The sequence below is a fragment of the Echeneis naucrates genome, chromosome 20 (assembly GCF_900963305.1).
Source record: "Echeneis naucrates chromosome 20, fEcheNa1.1, whole genome shotgun sequence".
Classification (NCBI taxonomy): Eukaryota; Metazoa; Chordata; class Actinopteri; order Carangiformes; family Echeneidae; genus Echeneis; species Echeneis naucrates.
Window position 1 is genome coordinate 6734006 of NC_042530.1, and position 14081 is coordinate 6748086.

Consider the following 14081-nt stretch of genomic DNA (forward strand, 5'->3'; position numbering starts at 1 on the left):
CAGTTTAAAAGTTCAGGTCTCACACAGTATTACGTTTCTTAAGCAGGTGGCTGTGTGTTGTTTGTCATTTTAGTGCCTGTGTTGTTCTGGTAAAAAAGGTCCATCTTTCCCGGCTGCGTCGTGTGCTACGAGTAATTACCTCAGTCATCAATTCATTCTCCTACAGCTTGAGTGCTAACACAGATAATCCTGTTAGGGGGATTGGATTAACAAGAACATCACCCACTATCACACCTCCAGGGTATGAGCATTTGAGACGAGAGCCTTGTCCTCTTTCTGGCCTTACTCACAAAACTCAGAAATACTGCACGGCAGATGGTGGATTAGCACAGCTGTCGAATTTTACTGTAGTTACATCAAATTCCAAAATGTTGCACAACCCAAATTCTCTTGAAATATGTCTTTTTTAAAGAGTGATGCGAAGTTTAGCTTTTTAAAAACCACAGGCTGAAACAAACACCACCACCCATTCTAAAAAGGTACAGTCCCATAGGAAATGATCAATAACAAGCATATACCCTGACCCTGACCCTGACCCTTTCCCCATGAATGTCCATTTTTAACTCATCATCTGCTTCTGTGTGTACCCAAGTGAGTGTAAATCAGTGTTATGGAGCGGGGTGTTGCAACAACATCCTGTCTCTGCTAAGATTTACTTGTTTTGAGAAAAGCAGCGAGAGATTTAAAGTTCGATACATATCTCTCTCCTCGCTTCCTGAGTCTTGTGGGTCAGATGTAGATTGTTGATAATTCCTGGGGTAGCAATGCTGAGAAAGAGGAGATGATTTGACACCATGCTGATTCTCATTGTCCTGACAGGATATGCAATAAGAAAACGTTTGCTTAATGGATGATTCTTATCATTCACAGTAACTGAAGACATAATGGATCCTCGTCCCCTGGAGGTGTAAATGGCTCTGTTGCTGTGTTAAGTGAGTTACTCTCCTCCTAAAATTGCCTCTCCTGAAAAATTAAAGGAATAAAGACAAACGAGCATTTTGCAGCGTGTCATGTCATTCGTACCTGTTTCCTTTTTGACCCTGTGTGACCTCCAGGAGGTCACGAGCCAGTGAAAGCTGAGTAAATATGATCATTCTCAAATGACTAGGTCACACCTGAGCGAGCAAAAGCCGCCAAACAGGACCAGGACCACCACTTAGCTCAAAATGTTTGTTTTTCCTTTCTTCTCTCATTTATCTTTATCGTAACTGAAGGTTTCTCTACCACCAACACTGCATACATTGAAACTGAGGGGATTTAGGGGATGACAGGCACGTCAACACATCCATCACTTGCTGTCTCCATGACGGTTGCACTGGACCGCAGCAGAGAGGTGAGGATGTGATCACTTCTCAACACCTGTCAGGACCTTGAGAAAAAAAGAATAGTGAGAGACAAATAGCTTTCGCACAATGCTGTGTGTGATGGATGTTTGTTCTTGCTAAAAATAGAGACCCCTTCTTATTCCAGCTGGTTTGCACAACCAGAAAATGTTCTGCCTTCAAATACCTCCCTTACACACTAATCATATTCTCCGATCACATATGAAATTATTCATCATGCAGGAGTGTTTTACTGGTCACATTTATCAGCAAGTGCCTCAATTTCACTTTAATAGCCTTGACCAAGCCAGTCTGACCATGGGGAGTCGTCAGGTTGGTTACCCTCACACAGACACACACGCACACGCACACACACACACACACACACACACACACACACTGACACACTCCCAACAATACATCCGCCTCTTTAAAAAGAAAACAACAACAAAAAAAATGCTTGACACATGATTGATAACAGAATCACTGGAAAACGGGAAACGTTCTTCAGAAGCCCAGCATGAAGTGAAGGAAACGTGGTAACTCGACTCTCTGACTTCACCCGGGCAATTTTACCCTCCGATACAGACTGGTCCAAGCCAAGGGTGAGACTGTGGCAGCTATTAATACAGTGTGTCGACAGGTCCAATCACAGTCAGAGCCTGGCCATTCCTTTTATGTTGTATCGAGGACAAGGGACGAGGGACTGTCATTGGGAGTGACAGAAGAAAGGCAGTGGTGGTATTAATGTAAGATTAATCTAAATGCTATCTATAGTTCTGGAAATGTCAAGTTAATTAAACCATAGTGCTGAATTAAATGCCCTCAAGATTGCACAACAGACTGAGAATCTTTCATTAATTGTACCTGTCAAAAGCTGTAATACATTTTTTATGAAAGTGAACGTGAGTGATTATTGAGTGAGATATTAAGAGAAGAGGAGGGAAACTGATGCTTGGGGAGTATTGGGGGGAAAGAGGAAAGGTGAGGAGGAGGAAGTGGAGGGGAGGCGTTATTGGGTAAGAGCGTGTGCTTGTTTGTGTGTACACGCAGGCAGTTCTCCAGAGATGCTACAATACATAGCTGACTGGCTCCAACATAATTCATTCATTACCCTGGGGTGTGTGTGTGTGTGTGTGTGTGTGTGCGTGCGTATGGGTGGGTGAGTGTGTTTGTGTGTCAGATGGTATTCCTGCTCGTCTCACTCCACCAGTTAAGTTAAATCAGAGGCAGTCACTGACACACTGCGGTGGTCTCTCTGTCTCTCTGACCATTCTGCCCTTAAAGCATCAACAGCCTCCTGCTTCTGCACCACAGGTAAGAGCACACACTGCCACGATCTCAGGAATATAATTTTACCAACTTTAAAAAGAGAATTACAACTTTTTTGAGGCAGTTTTTAAACATTTTGACTGTTTTAGCACTCAAACAGAAATAATTTCCTTCATAAGTCTTTCTGATGAGCGCTAATATTATCTTGGGCACCCACGCGTAGGGAATGAATGCAAAGAACAAAACCAAGTGTTTGTTTTCACTGGTGCCACCTGTTGTTGCTGTTTGTTCTAGTTGTTCATGTGAAAGTCCTGTATGTGCAGAGCCTTTAAAAAAATGACTGTAACTGTGCAGTAGGTATGGGAAGAATCCAAAACTGCATTATGTAAACTATACAAGGAGAAGAATGGAATCTGTGCTCAGGTTTACTGTGACATCCAGGTCTGGCGTCTCTATAGTCAAGTCAAGTCATTTTTTATTCACGTAGAAAACAGAAATTATTGTACAATATGTTTTGTGTAGAGCAGCAGCATCTCGACTTCGCTCTATACTATTATTTACAGACTCAACAGTTCCCTCCATGAGCAATATAGAAAATTGGATCCACTTCCTGATAAACATTAGCTCGGCTCGGTCTGAAAATCCTCGTTTATGAAGAACTTAACTTAATCCCCAACACCTTTTGGAAAAAAGGGAGAGGCTAATGAAAGTTGTGGGATTACAGAGAAGCTAAAATAACAGATAAAGGTGAGGTTTAACTTTCTGCCTTGTCAGTGAGAGTGACTGCTGTGACTTTTGAAGGAGAGTGTAACTCACTGCTTGTGAAAAGTAAATAAGTACAACAATGTACAATGCGTAACAGGAAACGGGGGAAAGTTTCACAGGCAGAAGTTGAAGCTGTTTAATGTACAAGCCACACGAAAAGCTTGGTTTTTGTAAACATAAAAATGAAGGCATGGTTTCTGAAGCCAATGTTTCCATTAGCTGCTCTGCTGGAGGACCAAGTCTTCATTTCAGCCATGGACACTGTCACACTCTCGCTCTGTCACATTAAGATGTAAACACACACAGTGACACTTATAATCTTCTGTTCATTTCTTTTTTCTTTTTTTTTAACTGGCCCTCACTTCAGCGCATGGCACCACTACACTTAAAAAGTTTCTTTTGCAGTTAATGACGTTTCTGTCAGCTAAGTTTCTTACTTCAAAAACTCTTCAGCTCAAGTGACTCCATGTAAGTTGAGACAAGAGGAAGTTAGTTGTGGGAGGCTCCAGATGAGAGGCACTCTGAGACAGTTTTTATAAAGATAAAATTGACTACTTACTTACTTACTAGTTTTAAGGCTTGCACTTGTTGATAGTATGATATTCGTATTCTTGTTACATGTTGGCAGATTTAAGAAACTAAAGATTGAGTTTACAATAATGAGAAACAGTAGCGGTAGCAGAACGGTCTGTGGACTGAAAACGCCCACACAAGTTGATGATCGGGAGGTGGGAGGATGAGGTGGTGTGTTCCCAGAAAGATGAACCTCACTCCATGATGGGCTGATATAAATCATTAACTCCATCAACCAGGCATTTTAGTGACTCTCACTATGAACAGCCAGATGGTGGTGCTCATGTCAGAGCAGCCGAGTGCTTGAGCTCAGAGCTGCCACAGATAGCTCTGTTGATGGGTACCACATTTTTAAGCAAGCTCAGATCAGCCTGCCTGGCCCGGTCTGTGATTTTATCTTTTCTAGATTTAGAAATGTAATGAATTTCTATTATATAAAAATATACTTCATTTACACAATGCTGCCACTGTGGTGTCGCTCAGGAGTCAGTTGCTAAACTGTGGAGCACCAAAATTGGCAAACTTCCTTTCAAACATGATTTTATTCATGTTTGAGAACAATGCAGGGGCCTCACAGTCCATTGTCCATTGAGAGGATGTAGCTTTCTCATGGACCTTGTGTAGGTATGTTTACTTTCCTGTTTGTGGTCACCCAGGGTTTATGGCTGTCATTCAGTAATGTGCCATCTCACCGGGCGCTATAGCTCACTGGGCACAGCAACACTAAATCATCTGCTTCCGTATCACCTTCTGCCTGTTCCACTTCATCTTTATTATACTTACATATAGAAGCAGCAATAAGTTCCAGGCTTGTTTATAGTTACTTGCCACACATCCCCTTGCCTTGACCATCTCCCTGATGGAAAAATACTGGCAGTTAAATTGCCAAGCTGTACATAACCATTAAGGGTGTGCAGTCTTCTTTTCCTGCTATGTTACATTTGTGGTCACCAAAAAGCTTCCTAGTATTAGCAAGAGGTTTGTTGGTTTTTTTTCCCCCTCAAAACCCTCAAAGTATCATACTGATTAATGGGTTGTTGATCTCTTCTGCATAGGTTAAAATTACAGTTCCCCACTGTTAAAATCATTAGAGAAAGAAAACACTAATACAGCAAATATAAGAAGTGACATCTGTGTTGGTACTTTAGCTACCATCTACATTTGGGCCTGTACAGGAAACACTCAGAGATATTTCATTATTCTGTTGCCCTTGGCACCCACACATCTTCCACACTCGACAATCCCCACATCTGCAACCGATACAGTTGTTGTTGGAGTGCACGTTTTCTTTTTTCTTTTCTCTTTTTTTTTTTTTTTTTGAAGAATTCATCCACTGGAACCTTGTGGAAAATGAGGAGACTTGGAGATAAAACGGGGGGCGGGTGGGAGCTCAGACTGTCTTAATGCCAACCAGAGGGCAGCAGGAATGCAGATAGGAAAGGTTGGAAATGCATACAAAAAGTAGTTACCAATAACTGCAACAGATGCATCTGCAAGAGAAAAAGGCATATTTTCAATGCTTTCTTGGTATATATTGGCATTTGATTTGTCATAACAGTATCAGTGTAAATGTATAAACTGTAAGATATAAAGAGAGTAAAATGTTAACACTATGATGCCATCTTGTGGGGAGACATAGTGCAAAGTCCCAAGTGGTAATTAATTAGAGGATTTTGTATTATTTGTCTATTAAGAAAGGAATATAGAAATACCCAACTTCCAATAATAAAAAAAAAGCACAGCACATAAAATGGTTGCTTTTGTTTTGTTCTGTTCCTGTTTCTGAACTGAATTCAAAGCCTGTTCTCCTCAAAAATCCGTTGGGTTTCCATGTAAACGCAACCATTTTCTAATTTTCATGTAATTAGTAAAAGTAACTATCTTTGCAGCTATAATATAACAGTATGCATGAGGCTTATGCTAATATTATTACATTAGCACCACTAAAGACGCTCATTAAGCTGTTCTGTTAAACATAAAGACTCGGAACAAAGGAGAGAATTTCCCTTTTTTTCTCATCTCACATTCTGCTCATACAAATGAAGCAAAAACTAGCCCCAAGGCAAATTTTCAGCAGCACGCAGGTTTGATTTTCTCACAGAGTAAAGTTTCCACATAGCCGAATCCCTGCTGTCCTGTTTGTTTAGGTGTGTGCTGATTAGAAGTTCTCATGCTGGGTACAATGTATCTCTGCACACCAAGGGTTTGAAACGTGACATGTCTTTTACAGTGACTGGAGACTCAACCCTCTCTTTCTCTTTCCTCTCTGCTCTCTCTACCTCAGTTTTTAATGGCGTTGTTATCCAAGCTCGCACTTTGCCATGCAGTCTTCATTAACACAGGTCATAACACAAGGCATAAATGTTCTCCTTCCGGGTGCTGACAGTCCACCCAGATGGACGGGCCATTTGATAAACACTGTACAGTTTTACTGTTGCCCTTCATTAGCTGAGAGACAATTTAAAGAAGATGGCAAAGTGCAGATTGACTAAATAATGATGTTTCAAGTGCATTTTTGGAATATTGAATAACATACAACATCTGTTTTTCATGGTTTCTTATTTTACAGAAATAACATAAAGCGTCAGGATGGCTCTAATGTGCAGGTTTTTAATGAGCTGGTGTAGGGTGAGCATTTTCATGGGTGCTCGTGTGGATTAGCGTTTATGGACCATGCCAGCGGTAATGATTGCTCTTCACGTAGACTGCCTGTGACATTTTTGTTGTGTTTCTTTTATAGGACTTGCTGAGGCCCTCGCCCAAGGCCTGTATCAGTCAACAGAGACACACCCTGCTGACAGGGCTCCCTGTTTAAAAGTCCCATGATCTGGCACTAAAAGGGGAAAATGCTAAATATAACGGCAGGAGCAACAGCAGCAGCAGACGGTATAGCTCTGAAATGTGGCATGTCTGGAAGCCATGAATTCATCTTCACCCTGGTACCCATTGTCTATGGTTGTATCTTTGTCATCGGCATTGTTGGAAACAGTATGGTGGTGGCTGTCACATCCTGTTACATGAAGCCCAAGACCGTGGCAAACATTTTTGTTCTCAATCTTGCTGTATCTGATCTCACCTTCCTCATCACTCTGCCAATGTGGGCCACCTTCACCGCCACAGGCTATCAATGGCCCTTTGGAGGATTCCTGTGCAAGGCCAGTGCAGGGCTGGCCATTTTTAATCTCTACACCAGCATCTTCTTTCTCACAGCACTCAGCATTGACCGATACCTGGCCATTGTTCACCCCGTGCGTTCTCGTAGGTTCCGAACTGTGTTGTATGCACGGATCACCTGTGTGGTGATCTGGCTTTTTGCTTTTGTGCTCAGTGTCCCCACAGCACTCACCAGGGATGTCCACAACATCCAAAACTCTAACTCGACTGTATGTGCTATTCTGCATAAAGTTGCTGACAATGCCAGGTTTAAAGAGCTCCTGCTCGCCATCAGTCTGATGAAAAGTTTGCTTGGCTTCCTGGTGCCCTTCATCATCATCATCTCCTGTTACTGCCTCATCGGACGGGCGCTACTAAGTGCAAGACATATTCAGAAAAGCTGCCGTTCCCGGGATGATGAGGTACTACGTATGCTCGCAGCAGCTGTTCTGGCTTTCTTCCTGTGCTGGGCTCCTCATCAAGTGTTTCACTTCATGCAGGTACTCACACAGCTTACAATGAAAGACAACTGTCCCTTCCTGGAAATCATTGACACCGCCATGCCCTTCACCATCTGCATCGCCTACTTCAACAGTTGTGTTAACCCTATTGTGTACGGCTTTGTTGGAAACAACTTTCGGAAAAACTTACTGCAGCTGTTACACTGCTCGCCAAGCAGGCCTGAGCCTCATCTCAGCATCAGCTCTAAGATGAGCGCCCTTTCCTTCCGTGCCTCAGAGGCACTGAGTCTTACATCCAAAAGTAAGGCCTCTTCTGATGTTAAGTGAAAAAACTAAATAAATAAAAACAACAACTAAAGATTCAGAAAAAGGGTACAAGTTCATCCACCCCATTCTTATGGTCTGTGGTTAAGAGTCTGGGGATGGAGACATTCCATATTTTAAAAAATCCCCAACTATATTACCAAGCACTGAGCCATGGAGAATGGTTGTAAAATTATCTTCTTATTCATGTGAGTAAGTCAAGGAGATATTCACTACAGTACAGTGTGCAGAATAATTATTTGTAAATTATCACACAGCACTCATGCAGGCAAAAGTTTCTGTCAGCACCATGAAGTAAAAAAAAAAAACAAAAAACGAACCAGTATGAACATGAATGGTGTATTCCCTTGTAAGAGGCTATACATGATTAAATGTGGCTTTTTCGATTATATATATAATATATCCATATATGTGTCACCGATATACTAAAGATACAATGGAGGAATATATTGTCTAGTGATAATCATTCTGTGTGCTCAGCAGGTCTTATACCAGCTGGAACAGTTACAAGTGAAGCGCTCAGCAAAAACGCCAAAGCTAAAAAAGAAAGAAAGTAAAGATTTACTTGTGTATGGTCTTCCCACAGCTGTATACGTGGAAAAACTGGAAATGTGTAGCAAAAATATGATCTCCTATGATCAGTTATTGACAGATTTGACCATGACGTTGGTGCCTATATGCTGTATCGTGTTTTCAAATGATCTGCTCTGTGTGAAAATGTATAAATTGTGTTTGCATAATAAGACTGTAACGCTGAACTATTTCCAAGCATGTGAGAAACATACTGTTTAAGATTACTTCATAGACACTCCCAGACCGGTGGTTATTGTCAATGTCTATGGTGGTTGTATTTGTGGTATTTATATATGCTGATAGATTTTTTTTTTCTACTTTCTTATTGTACAGTTTGTGAATATATGAGAAAATTAATAAAATTGGAAAATCTAGTCTAAAGTCTTGTTTTATTGTTATTACCTCATGTTTTAGAATCATGAGGAAAATATGTGATTATGAACCAAATATCCAGAAATAACATCTGATCTGAAATTAAACAACTATTACAGTAATATAAGAACCCAGAGTTTTCCCAAATGATTGCAGTATCTATTAATCATTGACTATTTGTGAGGTCAGGCTAAGGTTGTCCATGTAACATCTAAAAATAGGGGGGATGTATGACATGTTGGAGCATTGCACACTGGGATTGGTGGATGAGTGGCAGGTTAGGGGTTATAAGTACTGCCCTGGACCCAGATCAGCCTCACTGCCAACATGAAGGTTCTCCTGCTCTTTGGATTGGTGGCTGTTGCCCTGGCTGACATCACTCGCTTTGAGGGGTAAATTTGAAATCTGAAGGATAAAACATGACATCTTTCCATTTTTTTGTCACACTATGACTGTAAAGATCCTAAATGTAGTGCTGGTCAGCAGTCAGTTTTTGCACATTGCAAAAATATGCAAACAAAGAAGATGATGGCATGTTTATGAAGAAAGCCTTTTTTTTTTTTGTAACTTTGGTCTTAAGCCAAAATGGCAAGTTTCTGGTTAGATATGCGTCTGTAATTTTGTACTGAAATTTTAGAAAAACACACACACTCATCTGATGCAATTTGTGCTGGTGGAGTCTAATTTAGAAGTATTTCTTTTTTACGATGACACAGAGTTGGAATTTAAAAAGTATTTGTGTGTATTCTCTTATAGATTATGGTGGCTAAATGATGCAGCACGGTGGATGATACTATTTACAAAAGCTAATGCACTACAGAAAAACTTGTTTAATAATAACAAAAAAATGTATCTTAATTTAATTTTGTCAAAAGTTTGCACTTGTTTGTGTTTTCTGAATATTTGTAAAAAAAGTTAACGTCCTGTATTAAGAACCGTGCATTTTTTTCTCAATTGTCCTGTTTTAGTGAGCTCTCTCTTTTTCACCAGTGAGAAAGTCTTCCGTCTGAAGCCTGTACTTGATGAGCATGTCACCCTCATTAAGGAGCTGGCTAAGAACATCGAGGTACCAATGCACGTTCATATGCATCCCCCCTTCAACAGCACTAATCTCCCTCGCTGCCTGGGCTTCATTGGTTTGCTAATGGTGGAAGAGAGTAAACTGGATCTCTTTGATTCTTCTAATAAACTCAGTATATGTTTTATTTTTAACAGCACCTTTTTTCTCAGAAATATTTATTTTAAATACTTTGTCACAAATGTTATATATCATATCCATACCAAGCACCTTCTTTTTGCTTGTTTAATTAGCAGAGGTGTTGTGTTTGGATTTTATATCCGAGTGCTTCAAAATGTTCAACTGTTTGACTTTGCCGCCATCTGCAGGTCGACTTCTGGAGACCCGAGAGCCCTGAGCTGGTGACTATTGACATCAATGTGGATATCCGTGTGCCTGCCATGTACCTCGATATGGTGTACACAATTCTGCATCAGAATGACATGGAGCACGAGTAAGTCACCAGACAAAGATCCAAAATGTGCAGTCAAGACACATGAGAACAAAACATCTCAAATTGGTATTGATCTTGAGTCACTCACTTCAGATTTTGACGCTTTAAATTAATCTCAGGATCCTTATTGAGGATCTGCAGACTGCTGTTGAAGACCAGGCTGACGAGGAGGCCTCTCCCAGAACCCACAGCTACACCAAGTACAACAGCTGGGACAATGTACAAGACAAAAGCATTGAAAATCATAAACCCAATCCTGACATGATTGTTATTTCTTATTCTTATGCTGACCTTTCTTCTTTTTCAGATCCAGTCCTGGATTGGCTCTATTGCTTCCTCCAACCCCAGTCTGATCAGTAAGCAGGTCATTGGTAACACCTATGAGGGACGTACCATGACTATCCTCAAGGTAAGTCAGGATTAACATGATGATATGTTTGTAAGTCTTCATACAATTATAACTAACACATGTTTTATGATAACCTCCAACAACCACAGCTTGGCAAGAAGTCCAGTTCTGCAAAGCCTGCCATCTTCATGGACTGTGGTATCCACGCCAGAGAATGGATCTCTCCTGCTTTCTGCCAGTGGTTTGTCAGGGAGGTAATGTGGACACCTGGACTGCATGGCAAACAAGCATTTGGAAAACTCCCAGATATTACAATAGTTTTTTCCCTCAGGCTCTGTCCACCTATGGCACGGATACTCAGATGACCAGTCTGCTCAACCAGATGGATGTTTTTGTCCTGCCCGTCTTCAATATTGATGGCTATGACTACACCCACAAGAGGGTATGTTACAATTTTAAGTCTAAGTTTATAAGTAACCCCAATAGAGACCATTCTTTATTATTATCTTAATCTGTTTGTTGTTTTGCTTCATGCGTGACTGACGATTATTTTACTCGCTTTGAAACTTTAGAATAGGATGTGGAGGAAAACTCGTTCCAAGAAATCTGGCTCCAGCTGCATTGGAGCTGATCCCAACAGGAATTTTGATGCTGGCTGGTGCAGTAAGTGGTTTCAAAAACCTTGAATTCTACAGTTCTCAAAATACTCATTTGTTTTGCAGGGTTATTTTTTCAGACCTCCAGCGTCACAGAGGATAGTTTATAACTTGCGTGAAAACTGTTAAGTTCTGCAAAATTTAATATGGCTTTCCATAACATGCTTTTAATTTCAGCTATTGGAGCCTCCAGCAACCCCTGCAGCGACACTTACTGTGGTTCCCGTCCTGAGTCTGAGATCGAGGTCCAGAATGTTGCTAACTTCATCCGCAACAACAAGTCCATCATCAAGGCCTACATTACCATCCACTCCTACTCCCAGCTGCTGCTCTTCCCCTACTCTTACACCTTTGAGCTGGCTGCAACCCACAGCGAGCTCGTAAGTCTTTCTCATCTGCCATAAAGTACGCATTGCACATTCAGCTGAAAAAGATGGTGACAGTGACTATGTTCACAAATTTTAAACATTGATTATCATGGCAGAGTCGCATGTAGTACTATGGTGCACAAATACGCACACCCTGAAATTGATTTTCCTTTCATATATCACCAGATTTATTGTCAGTGTTTGGTTTTTGCATCAGACATGTCAGAAGTGTAAAAGAAAAAGAAATATTTAGAAATAACTGTAAAATTGCCATTCAGAAAATATCCACAAATCAAACGAAGGTGCCTTCATAGAAACTTCCAACATAATAACTCCAAAGGTGTTTCCAGAAGCTTAAGCAAGAATTCAGCCAAGCCCCATTATGACTTCTATCTAAAGAAGACACTTAGCTGCCGCAAATCATTTACTCCCTGATCATATGCTTCATTCTCATGGCTCTTTTACCTCACACTGGGGTGTCCCAGGGCTGCATAGTTAACACTCACACTCCTACACCAGCTCTCACACTAACTGAGGCAAATCACATTTCTGCCTCCCGATTATTCACATGTAATTTGAGCACTCTTCTAACACTTAACGGAACAAAAGAACTCCGGGGATCTGTCTTAACTCATTTGCCCATCCAGAAATACCGTTTCCCATCTGCACATTGCTCTTGAGGTTTCATTTCCTGCCGGACATTACTGGAGCTTTTCTACTTTGTGTTGTAATATCAGTGGAAATATTCAGTTTGACCTAGAATAATGAATGGTGGTTCTTCTGGCCGCAGCGGGGGGGATTACCTTTCTTGCTACCAGATTTATTTGAATAGATGTCTGTTTATGTACAGGTTTTGTTCCTGGCCAAGATATTTGAATTTATTTTGAAAACATATAAACTCCCATTTATACACCAAATGTTGAATTCATGAGCGATACATCTTAGAGTTACTCAATTCTTTACATGCAAGGGCTTTGCTATTCTTGGCAGAGGTTGTAGACTGAAGGGTATAACAGGCTTTATTGTCAGTGTTCTGTGATAATATTTTGTTGTGTTTACACCTGTATATTTCCAGCAGATAAGGTTTTAACACGTCTATTTTTCTCCTCTCTGAACTGTAGCTGAAGGTTGCTGAGGGAGCTTCTGCTGCTCTGCGCAGTTTGTACGGCACCCGTTACACCAGCGGACCTGGTGCTGCTACCATCTGTAAGTACAATGGTGCATTGCTTTCCATGGGGAAATTGTGTATTGAGAGGATGCTTGATAATCTATTTTCACCACTTCTGCATGAGCGTATTCTGATGCCTTCATCATACACAAACCCTTTGTTGCCTCTAGAGGCAAAAAAAAAAAAAAGGCTTATCAGGAGCCAAGGCTATACTGAAAAAAACAAAGGATTTCTTGGCCCCTGGAAGATGAATTTATATGAAAACACACCCAGGCTGTCCCTGATCATCAGCATATCCTACTCCTACTGAATGATCCCCCTCTCCTTATTTGCCCTCAGACCCCGCTGCTGGAGGCTCTGACGACTGGGCCTACGACCTGGGAGTGAAATATTCCTACACCTTCGAGTTGCGTGACACTGGTCGTTATGGCTTCCTGCTGCCTGAGTCTCAGATCAAGCCCACATGTGAGGAGACCATGCTGGCCGTCAAGTACATTGCTGACTATGTGCAGAAGAACCTCTATTAACGAGTGGAACTGCCAGGACCCCTGCCAATTCAGCTCTTCTGTACCAACCCCCAGCCCCCAGCCCCCAGCCATATATCCAGCCTGTATCCATGGCTACGGACACCACCTGCCATGTTTCCTCGCTGTGCTTGACAGAATGTCAAGATGAGTGCAAACAATAAAATCAATGATCCATCACCACATGCTGAATCAATTTTTATGTGTATATGATAGTACAGTGTCTGGAGGACTAAGCTGCTGTTATTTGGATGAAAATATGCAACAAAGTAGGAATATAGTGTGCACCTGATCACGACAAGCCCAGAAAACATGTCTTCTGCTTTTGTTGTAAAACATATCCAGGATTATATAAAACTCATTATCTGTGTAATTAAACAAGACATTGCTTCAGTGAACAAAAGAAGCCACTACACTCTACTACACTCAGCGTCTTTGAACCCTGCCGATCCCTCTTGTTCAGCTGGCGTTGTTCCAGTGGTGCAGGAAAGGCCAGTGAGAGTATCAGGTTTTAAGGATATCAGTCCTGCAGCACAACCATGGACTACTCCCTGGGACCGTATCCACACAACCACGTGTCTCCCTAAGTAGAGGAAATAAAGGAGCTAAGGAGCAGCAAGGAATCTGGCTGCACTGGCACGCAAAGAGCGAAAAAATGTAATCTTTACTGACTGGATATTGAAGCAATTA

General features: G+C 41.3%; 2 protein-coding genes across 3 annotated transcripts; both read left to right on the forward strand.

The window, feature by feature from the left end:
* Positions 1–4018: 4018 nt before the first annotated feature.
* Positions 4019–8223, forward strand: agtr1b (angiotensin II receptor, type 1b). Of its 2 annotated transcripts, XM_029529024.1 has the most exons (2): positions 4019–4034; positions 6816–8223. In XM_029529024.1, exons 1-2 carry the CDS (start codon positions 4019–4021, stop codon positions 7871–7873), a joined length of 1074 nt encoding a protein of 357 aa, XP_029384884.1. In that variant the 3' UTR covers positions 7874–8223. The 2 variants fall into 2 exon arrangements, with proteins under 2 accessions (XP_029384884.1, XP_029384883.1); XM_029529023.1 differs by lacking the exon at positions 4019–4034 and having other exon boundaries at positions 6779–8223.
* Positions 8224–9142: 919 nt separating this feature from the next.
* cpb1 (carboxypeptidase B1 (tissue)) lies at positions 9143–13394 on the forward strand. Its single transcript, XM_029529022.1, has 11 exons — positions 9143–9207; positions 9806–9881; positions 10202–10326; positions 10446–10545; positions 10634–10735; positions 10825–10929; positions 11007–11117; positions 11248–11338; positions 11509–11711; positions 12821–12905; positions 13207–13394. Exons 1-11 carry the CDS (start codon positions 9143–9145, stop codon positions 13392–13394), a joined length of 1251 nt encoding a protein of 416 aa, XP_029384882.1.
* The last annotated feature ends 687 nt before the right edge of the window (positions 13395–14081 follow it).

What these genes read in the sequence shown, in the direction of transcription:
- cpb1 (XM_029529022.1), top strand. Translation starts at nt 9,143, where the DNA reads ATGAAGGTTCTCCTGCTCTTTGGATTGGTGGCTGTTGCCCTGGCTGAC. An exon ending in GTACCATGACTATCCTCAAG is followed by an intron (nt 10,736 to 10,824) that starts GTAAGTCAGGAT and finishes CAACAACCACAG; the next exon opens with CTTGGCAAGAAGTCCAGTTC. An exon ending in CTGCAACCCACAGCGAGCTC is followed by an intron (nt 11,712 to 12,820) that starts GTAAGTCTTTCT and finishes TCTGAACTGTAG; the next exon opens with CTGAAGGTTGCTGAGGGAGC.
- agtr1b (XM_029529023.1), top strand. Translation starts at nt 6,779, where the DNA reads ATGCTAAATATAACGGCAGGAGCAACAGCAGCAGCAGACGGTATAGCT.